This window comes from Sorghum bicolor, chromosome 1, assembly GCF_000003195.3.
Source record: "Sorghum bicolor cultivar BTx623 chromosome 1, Sorghum_bicolor_NCBIv3, whole genome shotgun sequence".
Lineage (NCBI taxonomy): Eukaryota > Viridiplantae > Streptophyta > Magnoliopsida > Poales > Poaceae > Sorghum > Sorghum bicolor.
Genome location: NC_012870.2, coordinates 47,688,913 through 47,703,493, shown reverse-complemented (window position 1 = coordinate 47,703,493; position 14,581 = coordinate 47,688,913). Strand labels below are relative to the sequence as shown.

The 14,581-nt window shown below is 46.0% G+C and overlaps 1 protein-coding gene across 3 annotated transcripts; it reads left to right on the top strand.

Moving 5' to 3' along the window:
- Positions 624 to 11,120, top strand: LOC110437083 (maspardin). Of its 3 annotated transcripts, none has more exons than XM_021465265.1 (9): positions 624 to 803; positions 2,132 to 2,257; positions 2,449 to 2,547; positions 3,034 to 3,098; positions 9,140 to 9,248; positions 9,492 to 9,599; positions 10,235 to 10,375; positions 10,453 to 10,696; positions 10,833 to 11,077. In XM_021465265.1, the coding sequence occupies exons 1-9, from the start codon at positions 723 to 725 to the stop codon at positions 10,844 to 10,846; spliced, it is 987 nt and encodes a 328-aa protein (XP_021320940.1). In that variant the 5' UTR covers positions 624 to 722; the 3' UTR covers positions 10,847 to 11,077. The 3 variants fall into 3 exon arrangements, with proteins under 3 accessions (XP_021320940.1, XP_021320933.1, XP_021320937.1); XM_021465258.1 differs by having other exon boundaries at positions 625 to 803; positions 3,034 to 3,176; positions 10,833 to 11,120; XM_021465262.1 differs by lacking the exons at positions 624 to 803; positions 2,132 to 2,257; positions 2,449 to 2,547; positions 3,034 to 3,098 and adding an exon at positions 3,186 to 8,740 and having other exon boundaries at positions 9,187 to 9,248.

Sequence of the window (14,581 nt, the reverse complement as noted above, 5' to 3'; positions counted from 1 at the left end):
GGATCGCGGTGGTCCCGTCGATGCCGCGCACGCCTGCGTGACCTTGTGCCTATGCGGCCGACGCTTGTACATGTCGCTCCATGGTTCTGCGGCCTCCTGCGTGATGAGGCAATAGCGGGCGATGGAGGTGTGACCGGTGGGGCGCAAACGACGGCGGCCGCTGTAGCAGCCTCCCGTGTTGCTGCGGCTGTACGAGGGAGCTTCCTACCACAGTTCTTTTGTAAGCTCTTGATTTTAATGGAGATAAATTCTTATGTGTAATTTTTTAGGTATACAATGGTTACACAACTTAGCGGGAAATGTTTTCCTTGTGGACCTAAAATAATTTAAAATAATGAATTATAGTAGAGATTATAAAATCTTCGTAGAAGGTATTATTTAGTTTGTTTTTATAGCGTGGTCACCTCCACGACTTACCGATCTGCGGGTGCCGCCAAGCCAGATGTTCCTCTGGCCCAAGCCCGTAGTCGTTGGGCCCACAAGTTGACGAGATCCAACACGACTCGTGGGGAGGAGCCCCGGCCGTTCTGCAATCATTCGTGCCACATGGGCCCAGCGTGCTGGTGGTCCCCACCATTCTCCGGGCCCGCCGTCATACTCCATGTCCTCCGCCAGCGTGGTAACCGGAGGCGATCCAGGATGTCTTTTCCGCCTCCCTTGATCTCGCCACTGCCGCGACGACGCCCGCGGCCGCAGCAAGCGAGAGAGAAGGAGAGCGGGAGATGAAGGGCGCCGGGGCCGGCGCGGCCTCGCCGGGGGACTACGTCTACTTCAAGTCCGTCGTCCCGCTCCACAAGATCTCCGTGAGTTCGAGCGCACCTCGGCTCCACTCCTCCCACCTCGCCAGTCTCTTCCCCTCCCATCCGGGTTTTATGGGTATGGGTACTCGGCCTCAGGCGGTGCCGTTTGGTACGGAGTTTTATCGTGGGAACGGTTTCGTCGTTGCTTCATATATGGGATCGTCTGAATTTGGGCTAGATTTGAAGCGAATTCCGGGTGAGGAGCTTTCTGTGGTTGGCGATCTGCAGGAGCTCGCTGGTTGGTGTAATTTGGTGCGGTGCTATTGAATCTACACAGTGTCTTTACCTGAATCTGACGATATCTCCCCAGACACTGCAATGTGTATATTTGTAATGTTCTGCTCAATTTTCTCTAGAGGGGCCTGTTTGATTCATTGGGCTGCTATGTTAGCCAGCTAATTTTTAGCCCTACCCCCTAGCTCATCTAGACAGGGGGGCTAATAGGTGGGCTATGTTGGAGTTGCTAGCTAATTAGCTAGCTAACCCTAACTCTGTCCTGTTTGGATCAGCCAAGGCTCGTTATTATTAGCTAATTTTTAGCCCAAGCTAATAACTAGAACTAGCTGATCCAAACAGGCCCTTAGTTTGCTCTCCATTCCATATCTCTGTACTTGGTCTGCTCAACCAAGTTATTTAGCAATACACTTTTCCTATATTTCAGCTGCCTGTTTATTTGTTGTTGTCCAGATATGTAATTTTGTCATTGTTTGGCTATATAAAAGAAATGTGAATTATTTCTTGTGAGTTGTTCTTTAAGATTGTTGTCTGAAAATTCAGGCACTTGAAATGTAACAACCCCCTTTGCAATAAGGAGTCGATTTCATTTTATGATGGAGCTGCTGACTAAATAAGATGTCTTACCTTGAACACAACTACTTCTTTTCTGCTTGCTTTCATTAACCAAGTGCACCATTGGTTACATGCTACATACCCTAACCTCTTGTTTTTTCCTTGCCATTGGAGTATGTTTCGTTTTACATCATTGTGCACATGCAAAGGACATGATATTGCAAATGGGTTTATTTGGCATTGCACACTTATGGATTGACCATGTCGAGTAATAGATATACATGTTATACCTGAACTTTCAATCTACTTACAAGTCCCATGGTTCATGTTAAAATATGGTTTTTACAATGCTTTTTATATTTAGTCAGGAGGTTGTCCTAAACTCCATATTGCTCCTTATCAGTTCAGTACGATTTTAATGTGTTATATCCCTTTCGATATAAAAGTTCTTAAGTTGTTCCTTTTTCTATATTAATATTTTCAATTTGTGCCATATTTGTGGCTAATTTCTGAGCTATTTCTTGTCCTCGGAGACTTTGTAGATTGGGTCAAAACTGTGGAGTTACTATGACTTTGGACCCAAGGTTGTGCCGCCTCTTGTATGCATCCCAGGAATTGCAGGAACGGCTGATGTATACTATAAACAGATCATGTCCCTTTGTATGAAGGTACATGCTTTGGGAGTTGAATTTTTCTCTCCAACTCACATCTATTCTGATTTCTATTATCTGAAGTTTGAGAGTTCATGTGTTGCCTTCATCTGCTGGGGTGCTGGCTACCTGCAAATCATACCATATCATGCTTTGGAAGGCGTCCAAATTGTGTAGTGCTGTGCAGTTACACACCGTATCTCTTTCAGGGTTATCGAGTAATATCTATTGACGTTCCTCAAGTTTGGAATCACCATGAATGGATTCATTCATTTGAGAAGTTTTTGGACTCCATGAATATCCATCATGTAAGAAACATTACCCTGTTTCCCTTATGCGTTTGTATCTTGATCATGCTACTACTTAAAAGTGATTCACATTTTCTCTTTTTTGCTACTCTTGATTAATATGGTCATATTCTTAAAATTACATGCATTTTATTAATGCTTTTCCCGCTAAATTTTGAATTTTATTTTTCATTTTCATTCAACTTTGCATCATTACACTGACAAAACTTACAACCATGGTATACTGAGCTATAGCACAAGTATACAAATGTAATGAACTCTCCTATTTACATATTCTACAAAAAAAGGCATGCATTTTGCTGCTCTTCTGGCAAGAAAATTGTCACAAGTTTGATTTATTCTCTTCTCTATTGAGAAAAATAAGTGCAGGAGGGGGAGGGCTAGCTGAATTTGTTCCTTGTAAATGTACAACAGAAGACATAGTTTTACTTCACTTAAGTTATTCATTTGAAATAATAGGTTATACTGAACTGTCTGAGAATGCAGGTTCACATTTATGGTACATCTCTTGGTGGATTCCTGGCACAAATATTTGCTCAACACCGTCCAAGGAGAGTAAAGTCCTTGGTCCTGTCAAATACTTTTCTTGAGACGCACAAGTTTGCTGCTGCCATGCCTTGGTCTCCAGTGTATGTATAATCTCTTCAGTGCGTGTTAAAAATAGTGTTACATGGGCAGGGGTGCATGTGTGGGTGTCTGATTTGACAGATTTTTTGGTGGCAAGCCAGATAGCATTTAGAATCTTACAGGGTGTTGGGTGTCTGACTTGAGTACTTGACAAAACAAAAAAAAAGAAGGGCCACAGGTATCTGGATAACATTATAAACTGGTCATATACCCTGTTAGCATCTGACACCTATTTTCATTTAATTTTATGTTGTTCAAAGCCATTTATTTCAAATGTTCCTTTTGAACACAAGGTTTCAAGTTTTCATTGTAACTTAACACTGATGTAGAATATACAAATACACCCATCCATTTTTTAAATAGACATTATAGTCTTACATGGCTTTAACTGAATCTGGATGCACCGATTTTTTTGATTCTTCATTAGTTACCAGATAAATTATTTTGACCGAATTACCTTCAAGTGTTATTGGTAATGAATTTCAAATTTATTCTATTGAAACCAGGGATTCATGGTTATGTAGAAACATGTATTATTTGTAAAGACAGTATGTTATTTGGTACAACCAAGATTCTGGGCCAAGTTTTTTATGTTTTATGAGATGCAGAAGAAGCTTGTGAAACTTTGTGTCTATGTTTAAAGAAAACCTGTCTTTGTGATAGATTATTTTGGGCTATGGGGCAGTTTGCGTTTGCTTCGTGCTTTTCTTATTTTATTTATTAAAACTATATGTGAAAATTCATCTGTGAGGAAATACATTACCCTGTTTGGCAAATAAAATTATAATATAGCAAACTGTGCACTCCAATGGCTGGCCCTAAAATATTATTTTTCACTTCTGAACAACTATATTTTTACCTTTCGATAACACTATTTCATCTTCTTTTAGAACATCTAACCTCCAATGAGTTATGCCATTGTCGTAGCTTAGATGGAGTTCATTTCAGCAGTTGTGAGTGGATTGTTATTGTTATAATAGGGTAACATGAACCTCTATGATGTCCACTGAAACACATGGTGTAATTGTGTGAAGAATAACATCACGCAAGAAACTTGAGGTCCTTTGTGTTGGACACAAAACACGGTTTCGGGGCTAGATCTTGATTTCATTAGCCTTGCCACAACTAATCGCAGGTTGTGGATACATATAAGGTAGCTTGCTTGGTCCTTAAGAAAGGATTACATCATATTTTAGAGATGCTAAAGTAGATGCTAAAAGATAAGGTGCTGACACAACAACCACCAACTACTCCATATAGGGATCCTAAGTAGATAAGCACAAGACTTATAGCTATCAATCCCCCCCCCCCCCTAAGTCTTGTGTGGCGCCTTCTGGGGAATTTGAACCATCCCAATTCAGGCGTGAAGCTTCTGGAACTTGACCTGCCCAAGGCACTTGGTGAGAAGGTCAACGAGCTGGTCCTGAGTGTTGATGTAGCCGGCCTTGATGCTCCCCTCTTCCAAGTAGCTCCTGATAAAGTGGTACTTGCTTGCTGCGCTCATGGAAGATGGGTTCCTTTGCCAAGGCCAAGGCGGACTTGCTGCCCACCATGAGCTCCACTGCTTCTGCATCTCTTCCTAGGAGATCGCCTAGTAGCCGAGCCAACTAGAGAGCCTGAGTCGAAGCGGTAGTGGCAGCGATGTACTTTGCCTCGCAACTAGACAGAGCCATCACCTGCTGCTTGACCGACTGCCAGCTGATCAGACACTTGTCGAGGAAGAACAGACGCTGCTAGTACTCTTGGTTGTGTCGATGTCGCCGGCGAGGTCGCTGCCGTTGTATCCGACGAAGTGCTCTGCGCCGGGGCACCTCGGGTAGTGCAAGTCGTAGTTGATGGTGCCCTCGACGTAGCGCAGGATCCTTTTGATGGCCTACTCGTGCTCCGTTGTAGGCCACTGCATGAACCAACTGGTGTAGCCAACGACGAACACCAGGTCCGGCCGCGTGTGAACGAGGTAGCGAAGGCTGCCCACAATGTGCCGGTACCGTGTGTTGACCTCTTTCGTTGTGCTGTCGCGGCTCAGCTTCAACCTCTCCTCCATGGGAGTGTGGGCTAGGTTGTAGCCGGTGAGCCCACCCAACTCGACTATGTGCTTGGCGTAGATGGCCTGGCGAAGGGAGATGCCGGAGCTGTCTTGGTGGACCTCGATCCCCAAGTAGGAGAGAAGGCCTAAGTCGCTCATCTGGAAGGTCGCCTTCATCTCCTCATTGAACGCCTCCACCTCAGCCTGGTGCTGGTGATCACCAAGTCGTCGACGTAGATTCCTACTAGGTTGCAGCTGGTGAGCCCGCCCAACTCGACTATGCGCTTGGTGTAGGCGGCCTGGCGAAGGGAGATGCCGGAGCTGTGTTGGTGGACCTCAATCCCCAAGTAGGAGAGAAGTCCTAAGTCGCTCATCTGGAAGGTCGCCTTCATCTCCTCCTTGAACGGCTCCCTCCTTGGTGTTGGCGATCACCAAGTCGTCGACGTAGATGCCTACCAATAGGACATTGGCTCTCTTGCCCGTCAGTAGACAACAACCCTGTGAGGACTCCGCTGGAACCCTATTTGCTTGAGGGTGGAGTCTAGCTTGGCGTTCCAAGCTCGGGGTGCCTGCCGCAAGCCGTACCGGGCCTTGCGCAAGCGAAGATCCTTGTTCTCCTTGCCGGGGGTGACGAATCCCGGCGGTTGGTAGACGTAGACCTTCAGTCAACTTAACTTGTTTGCCTAAATGGCCCTTTAGACTGTTAAAAGCCGTGTAAACGCTACACAGTGGTACACCATACACCGTTTCCGTTTAATCATCCGTTTAGCTTGTTTTAATTGGCTGTTTAGCCTGTTCAATGCACTGTTTAGTCTGAATAATGGCTAAACAGCAGGTGACCCACCATTTACTGTTTAACGTTTAGGAAAACATTGTTGTTGAGGAAGGCAGACTTGACATCCATGTGGTGCACACGCAATCCCTCCTAGGCCACCAGCCCGAGGAGACGAACGGACTCCATCTACGCGACAGGCGTGAAGGCGTCATCAATGTCAACTCCTGCTGGACGAACCCTCGCGTCACCAAACACGCCTTGTGGTTGATCACCGCCTTGGCCTCATTCTTATTGAGCTTGTAGACCCACTTAAGGGTGATGGCTTGATGGCCGGCAGGAAGATCAGCTAGCTCCCACGATAGATTCTGCTCGTATGCGTCCATTTTTTGCTGCATCGCGGCGAGCCATGCCACGTCTCCCTCTGCCTCAACAAAGGAGCGGGGCTCGCCGTCCTCGTGCGCCAGGTGTAGCTCCGCCTCGAAGTCGTGCATCATTAGTCTAGGGATGGGCTGATCACCAAGGATGTTATCCATGGTGCGGTAGCGCAGAGGCTCGTCGTCGTGGTACACATTGATGCGATCCTCGTCATTGGATAGCGGAGTGGAGAACTCCACCGTGCGTTGCCCATCACGGACCGAAGCTGCCACCTGCCGGTGCTGATCCTGGAGGTGTGGGCGCCGATGCGAGAGTGAGGAGCTGATGTAGGAGAGTGAGGCACCGCTGGTGTAGAAGAGTGGGGCGTAGTCGATAGTGGAGGACTCGCTGGTGGTGTAGGCGATGGAGGACTCGCCGGAGCTGATGGCAAGCCGGGTGCCGAGGTGGATGAGCTCGGTGAAGATGAGCTGCTAGCTCCCCGTCTCCCTTGAAGTAGACATAGTCGACGACGAAGTCTGAGAGTCGAAGTCGAACCGTCGTCCACCGCCTTGTCCCAAGCCCAGCCTCATCCTTCATCGAACACAATGTCCAGGGAGATGTGGACGCACTATGTCGTAGGGTCGAGGATGCAGTAGGCCTTGATACCCTCGATGTAGTCGATGAAGACCCCTTGGCATGCTCTGGTCGTTGAGCTTGTCGACGTGGTTGAGCTCCTTGGTGAAGGCGAGACAGCCGAAGACGCAGAGGTGGCTCACCATCGGCTTGCGCCCATGCTAGGCCTTGTATGGCGTCTTGCCATCAAGGGCCTTGGTGGGCGAGCGGTTGAGGAGATGGATGGCAGTCATCACCGCCTCTGCCCAGTAGATTGTCGGCATCCCTCTTTACTTGAGGGCGTGGATAGTGGCCACCACCGTCTGGTTGCGGCACTCAATGATGTCGTGGGTCTCGAATGCCGGAGTCGAGCTTGGAGAAGAACTTCCACCGCCCGGTCATGTGGTGGGTGGTGCCGGTGTCGAGGTACCAGCCATTGGTCTTGTCGTCGCTGGACCCATTGCCGAGGAAGACGTGGGCCCGTGGCTCGTCGAGGTGGAGGAGTGCGACAGCGGCCGGCGCAGGAGGTAAGTGCATCTCGATGCTCCCGTGCATGAAGAAGAAGAACAAAGCCACCTTGTCACCCTCCTGCGCTTGCGGACGTGTGCCTGACCGCCACGCTTTGCCTGCCGGCAGTCCTTGGCCTAGTGGCCCGCCCTGCTGCAGTTCTTGCTGGTGTTGTCATGAGTGGCCTTGTGCTCGCCGTTGGTGTCATTAGGAGTACCACCACCTGCCTTGTCCTGCTTGGACGGCTGCTGCTTGTGGCTGCTTGTTGAACCTGAAGCTGAAGAACCTGAGGCCTCCCCCTTCTTTCGCTCCTGCTAGACACTGCTCCTCAGTGAAGAGAAGCTTGCCACCTATTTGTGACAGGCTTTGAGAGAGGTAGCTGCTCGTAGTTGTCGACGGCCTTGAGGCGACCTGTCACCTCCTTGATCGTCAGCTCGGAGAAGTCCAGCAGCGTCTCGATCGACAGAGCCACCCACGTGTACTTGGGGACGACACAGAGGAACTTCTCGATAGCTTTCTCCTCGTCGATGTTGTTGTCGTTGATGTTTTTGTTTCACCGTACCACGCCAACTGCTGCATCAAGGTGTTGAGGCGGAGAGCGAAGTCAACGATGTCCTCGCCCGACTTGAAAGCCAGGTTCTCCCACTCCTGACGGCATAGTTCTTACGGCGTAAAGGCGAGGCACGGCGATGGGGGGGCGCCTGGACGCCTAGGCGCCCGCCTTGCCCGCCTAGGCGCCCATTCTGCAAGGCGATGGGGGAGCGCCTGGACGCCTAGGCGTCGCCTAGGCGACGCCTTGAGAACTATGGCTGACGCAGCTTCTGAAGCGTGGACATGCAGGCACGTCGAGCCCACCAGCGTTTCGTCCGTACGCGCGGTCGGTGCCGTCCATGTCCGTACGCGCCCCTGCATCCCGTGGCCACGCATCGTCGAAGCTGCGCTCGTGCAGTCCGCCCAGATGATCCGCATTGCGTCCGCCTCGAGCGTGGGCTCCGCGTGCGTCTCCGCGGCAGCCTCCGCAGCCTGCCTGGCTGTCTCCGTGGCCCGCTCGCCCGCGAGCTCGGCAACCATGAGCCGCTCTGCTCAAGCGGCTACCTCCACCTGGTCTGCTGCCTCCCGCTGCTGCCTCTGTGCCGCATGCATCCGCCGCCTGCGCTGCTGTGCGCTCATGCTCCACACGCGCTGCGGCGTGCCGGCGCCGTCCTGCAGAAGTCAAGCTCTCGACCGAGTGGGAGGAGTGAGAATGGGAGTGGCTGGGCATGGCGTTTCATTGGGATGCAGAAAAACTACAGGTAAGAAACTTAGGCTCTAGATACCAATTGTTGGACTCAAAACACAGGTTTTGGGGCTAGATCTTGATTTCATTAACTTCGCCACAACTACGGCAGGTTGGGGATACATATAGGGTAGCTTGCTTGGTCCTTAAGAAAGGATTACAACATATTCTAGAGATGCTAAAAGATAAGGTGCTGACACAGCAGCCACCAACTACTCTAGATAGGGATCCTAAGTAGATATAAGCACAAGACTTATAGCTGTCACTCTGCTCAATCGGAATCGGAACAAGTTTATAAAAAATAATACAACAGATGACATCATAAATTTAAATCTTGACTTTATAAAATTATGCTTTATGCTTAGTATAACTACTAGTAAGTAACACTGTCAAACAATTTTCTTTGACGTTGCAGTGTTAATTGGACCCCTTCTTTTTTGCTGAAGCGGTACCTCTTGACAGGAATCCGAGATGGTCCCCATGAACCATTCATCGCAGACTCAGTAGATTTTGTTGTGGGTCAGGTTTGTAATAATTTTAAACACATTAGATGCTTTTTAATCGGTAGAATCCACAAGGTTTAAAATGATTTTATGACATGTTATAAATATGACTAATCAAGCTTCATGTTATATAATCATATATATTTCTATTTATTAGATGACTTCATGTGATATGTTAAATATTTCTATTTGGATGATTATTTTAATGATAACAAGCCATTGTTTTTCTTCATTACCCATTTGCGCACATGTTCTGCGTGCCAGGTGGAGACATTGTCAAGAGATGACCTTTCGTCAAGGTTGATGTTAAATGTTGATGTTGCATCCATTGGTTCATTAATGTTGCCAGATTCACTCATCACTATAATGGATGTAAGTTACCTAAAATTCATGTACGCATTAGAAAACTCATTTATTACTGTTCACATAGGCTTTTCCTATGCTCGAGAGAGAAAAAACATACTCCCTCCATATAGGATTTAGAAGTCGTTTAGGACAGCGATACGATCTTCAAAACACAACTTTGACCTCTTATTTTTATAAAAAATATTTAGAAAAAATGATATATGTATACTTTTATGAAAGTATTTTTCAAGACAAATCTATTCATATAATTTTCACATTTGTAAACTCAACAATTTAAAAGTTATTGATGATTTATATTCCCAATGTTTGACCTAAACCTTGTCCAAAACGACTTCTAAATCCTATATACAGAGGGAGTATGTTTTTTTTTAGCTCTCCATTCTGTGAATTGGCTGCAATGGCAAGATTCATATGGCCATATATGTATGGTTACCATAAGATTTTGAAATCGAGTCGTAACATCTATGAGTAGGTTGGGGCCTTGGAGGATGAACATCTTTGAATTTGGTTCACTTCAGTAACTGATGACTTTAGGACCAGTAATGACTTCCACATGTTGTCCTTGCAATAATTGATGACCTTTGACAGTGTAATACCTCATATGCTAACACTAACAGTGTGCAGTGAGCTTCTTTGCACAGACAAACGACTACTCTGCTGTTCCCCAGCAGTTGAAGGAACAGTTGAATGAAAGGTACCCTGGTGCAAGGCGTGCTGTACTGAAGACTGGTGGTGATTTCCCCTTCCTGTCACGTCCAGACGAGGTTAATCTGTACCTTCAGGTATTGCTGCAGATGTGTATGTCGTTTCTGTTTCTTTGTTAGGGGAACTTGAAGAGTAATTATTGAAGCATTGTCAGCTACATTTGAGGCGAGTTGGTGTAGAACCAAGGTCAGAGCTGGTCCAAGGCTTCACCCGAGATGGCAGTGCTGGGAGTTCAAAGGATCAGAGAGATGGAGGGGACAGTTTTGGTAATAGTGGTGAGGACAATGGCCACCATGGTTCAGGTGGCACTGATCATGACAGGCACCATTGTGGATCAGAATCACACAATTCTGATGAGCCAATACCAACAAGCACAATGCTTGCCAATACTGTACTAGGTATGCTCTGCTCAACCCTGCAAGCTTCACCACGGATGTTCATGATACTTCAATGTTTTGTCATTGCTTTTCACATTTCTTACAGATAGCTGTTCCACAATTGAGTACTGAATATGCCCTTTTGCCTTGCATGCAGAACTGGTAATTTAGGAAATCATGGAAGCGTGTTTTGCAGCTATATTGGGGCCATTGTTGCCGGTAGGAAAGGCAAAAGAGCACCTCAAATGATGGAAAGGCGCTTCTATATGTTTGTATAATATATGCTTGTCTTCTATATTTAGTTATTTACCAAATTTACTGTGTATGTAGCCTGTAAATTGCATTCCATATGCCCGAGACATGATGTGATTGTGCGGCTTTCTTGAAACAGAATACCTCATTGATCTCTCTTTCGGTAGTTTCTTGCTAATTTGTTTGAGACCAATTCACTCTAGCTTTCGTGTCTGAATTCAGTTAAATTAAATCTGACCATATTACTGATTCTCCGTTTTCTCAGCATTGCTGACTGCTTTTTTTCTGACGTGATAACCTAGCTCATGCAGAGTTTCAGACTGATATTTTTTCAATTAGACAATTGTGCAACTCCCTCCTTAAGGAGAGGGTGAGGCTAACGCGTTTTTCTAGAGTAACTCTAGCAGGATCTCTCTTACGTAGCTAAATGTGGATTTTCACGAAAAAAAAGTCTAGACTCTTACTAAGAGCAACGTCCTAAGCCCTAATAGCTAAATATAGATGTCCAAGCTAATAACATTATTAAATATAGGTGTCCAAGCTAATAACATTATTCCAGTAGAGCCTCTACTTCAGACCTCATATTTGGTTGGGCATTCATATTTCTTCCTCAGTGACCCAATAGGACAGTCTCCATCCTCCATCACGTGTTCTAGCTCTCTCTCTTCCCCTCCACATGCATGATACCTTACGGTCACCAGTTCGATCCTCCAATTGTGTCCTGTCCAAAGGAAGAAGAAAGAGACAATGATGAGTGGGTCCCTTTTGTCACTCTCCAAAATAGGTTCGGGGGTCCAAATTTGGGTGCTGCTGTTGGAGTTGAAGCCAAAAAATTGAACCCCAAGAAGTAGGGAGATTACCCAAATCAAAAGTAGGGACCTTTTTTTGAGGGCCACTGCTGGAGTTGCTCTATGCCCCTCAAATTTAGGTGGGCATTCAAATCCTTCGACCCTCATTTTTGGGGGCTAAGGCCAGATCTTTTTCACGTGCCCTTGCGATTTCTCTCGTGACTCAGGCTGGGTTGAGGCCTCCCTTGGCGGTGGACGGCTATATTTCATGTCGCAACTCCTGCCCCTTTGTAGCCGTGACTTCCTGTCATCATGCCCCTCTAATGAATATGACTCTTGAACGATTGTCATGATTCCTCGTGTTTTGGCCAAGAAAGTCTATGACAAGTGAGTTCTAGATGTCATTCTCCATTGGAATGAGTTTGGACGCTCTGTTTTGAGGACCATTGCTGCACTGCATCCCAAAAATATAGGCCTCAAAAGTGGGGGAGACATCAAATGAAAAGTGGGGGCCTGTTTTGAGGACTATTGCTGGCTTTTCTTGGCTAAATCATGCCATATGGTCGTGTGGCAATTCATCTAGGCTAACAAAATACCACTGTTGCTCAAAACATTGTTTCCTAATAATATTGTTTATGAATGACACATAGACTAGTTCATACAGCCACATGAACACCTAGCTAACATGTAGGTATGGACAACTCCCCATGTTTCATAATTACCCATGAAGGGACCGATGATAAGAGAGGTAGTGAATTAGTCAACTTAAAAACTAGCTTTAAAACTATGGCCTTTAGTTTCTACCTAGTCAAAATTTATGCAATAAATAAGCTATGTAGATCTACATCTAAGGTTTTGCTAGGTATGTTGCTAGCTATTTCTACCATGAAAGAGTTATGTAACCTAGGTTCCAATCTTATCAACTAGCATATCAATCTAAGTTAGGAAAATAAGCACACAATGGTGCAAACTGTTTGGAATATGCTATAGAGGTAATCATAGAGATGATGATATTACGATTGTATCCATGACATATATTATGAGTTCAATGAATATCCATTGTAGACAAACTTGTATCGATTGACAATTATGTGAATTGTTTGTGAAACTCTTTTACTTGTATGGTTATTCTAAAGTTGTCCCAGATCAGAGTTCGTGTGAGGACACACATGAATATTAGATTAGCACATGTATTAGTTGATGACTATGTTTCACAAGTCATAGACATAAAGATGTCAAACTAATAATGTGGGCACATGTATGACAAGGGGCTGGACATCTCCAACATGAGATGTTCTTATTATCTCTCTATGCATCATGGATGTTATGTCCTTAGACCTGAGATTGTCGTATGTACTCAATGTGAAATGACCTACTTAGGGACTATTAAACGCTACTCCGTAATAGGGTAGCTATAAAGGTGGTCTTTGGGTTTATCGAGAAACATGTTGTGAGACATAGATAATCAAGATGGAACTTGCCCCTCTCTATGTGAGAGAGATATCACTAGATCACTCAAGTGATTGGATCAACAAATGTATGGTCGTGCTTGGGTTAAGTGTTAACCCACGAGTTGGACCAAATATCATGTGGCAAGGGAATATATGTATGTGTATGTAGTGGTTCATCTGATATGATCTTTGCGTGTGTATAGGAGTTGTCACGCCTTGCTAGAGGCCGCTGTCAATTATTGGACGAGTAGGAGTACTCGGCCCATGTCTATATGTACGTGAACCCATAGGGTCGCACGCTTAAGCCTAATTCAGGTTGGACCCGAATTAGACAAGGCTTAGGGTTTTCTAATTGGGCCTCCAACTCGGGGCTAATTGGAGGACACCTATATAAGAGAGGGAGGGGGCGCGGCCAGGATGATCTCATGCCATTAGACAACCGCCGCCGCCGCTCACCCACGCTCACGCCTATTGCTCCTCGCGGACCTAGCAGTCTGGAGGCGCAACGCTTATTCCCCGCACGTGTGGGATACCTCGGAGGTGCTGCATCTGGAGCACAAGGATGAACCGCGCGAGAGGGATTGACGTGGTGGATGACCACGCAACTGCATGACACTGCTACTACACGTACGACTACACCGAGTCGCTTTCGCTGCACCTACACATCTAGTGGTAATCCCGTGATCTATAAGTGGCAGGTGATCCTATTTTATGAGGTCGAAATTTTTGTTTTCTAGCTAGCGAAGCGTCCTCATAATCCATCAGTGGTATCAGAGCTGTTACTGCATTGTTATAGATTTGATTGGGTACATATAGAGATATGTGCAGTTTTAGATGAGTCTCTGATCTTGGTTCATGGTTATTGTGCTGGTATTGTAACGATGTACTCGTACCGGTCGGAATTCTGCCATCCGAGTTAAGTGATACATGTAAACCCAGTCATGGCGAGATAGAGATCAATCAGATTGATCTAATTAAACCCTAGGTCAAGTGCCAGGCGCATATGATGTGTGGCGGTAGTATATGGGATCTACTGCCGGGCGACAGATTGCCAGGAAAAGTGTTGTTCAGTAAAACAACCATAACTTTTGATCTGTAACTCGGATTGAGACGATCTCTAAACGAAAATCATAGTGAAAATGTTACATCCGATTCTCCACCATCAAACCATGTTTGCCAAAATTAGAATTGCGAGAAAAGGCTGGGAAAATAGAGTTTTTGGCCCTGCAAGTTTAGACGTCGGAATCGGTTAACTCTGTTTTATAAGGATTTATGACTGGTATAGCCCTTATGTGTATGTGATGCATGTATGTAATAGATTCATGGCTTGCATGTCATGATAAGACAATATGGCTGGAGCCACATAGATATTGTCCATATGATGTAATGGCCTGCGTGCCAATCTGTGATGATCT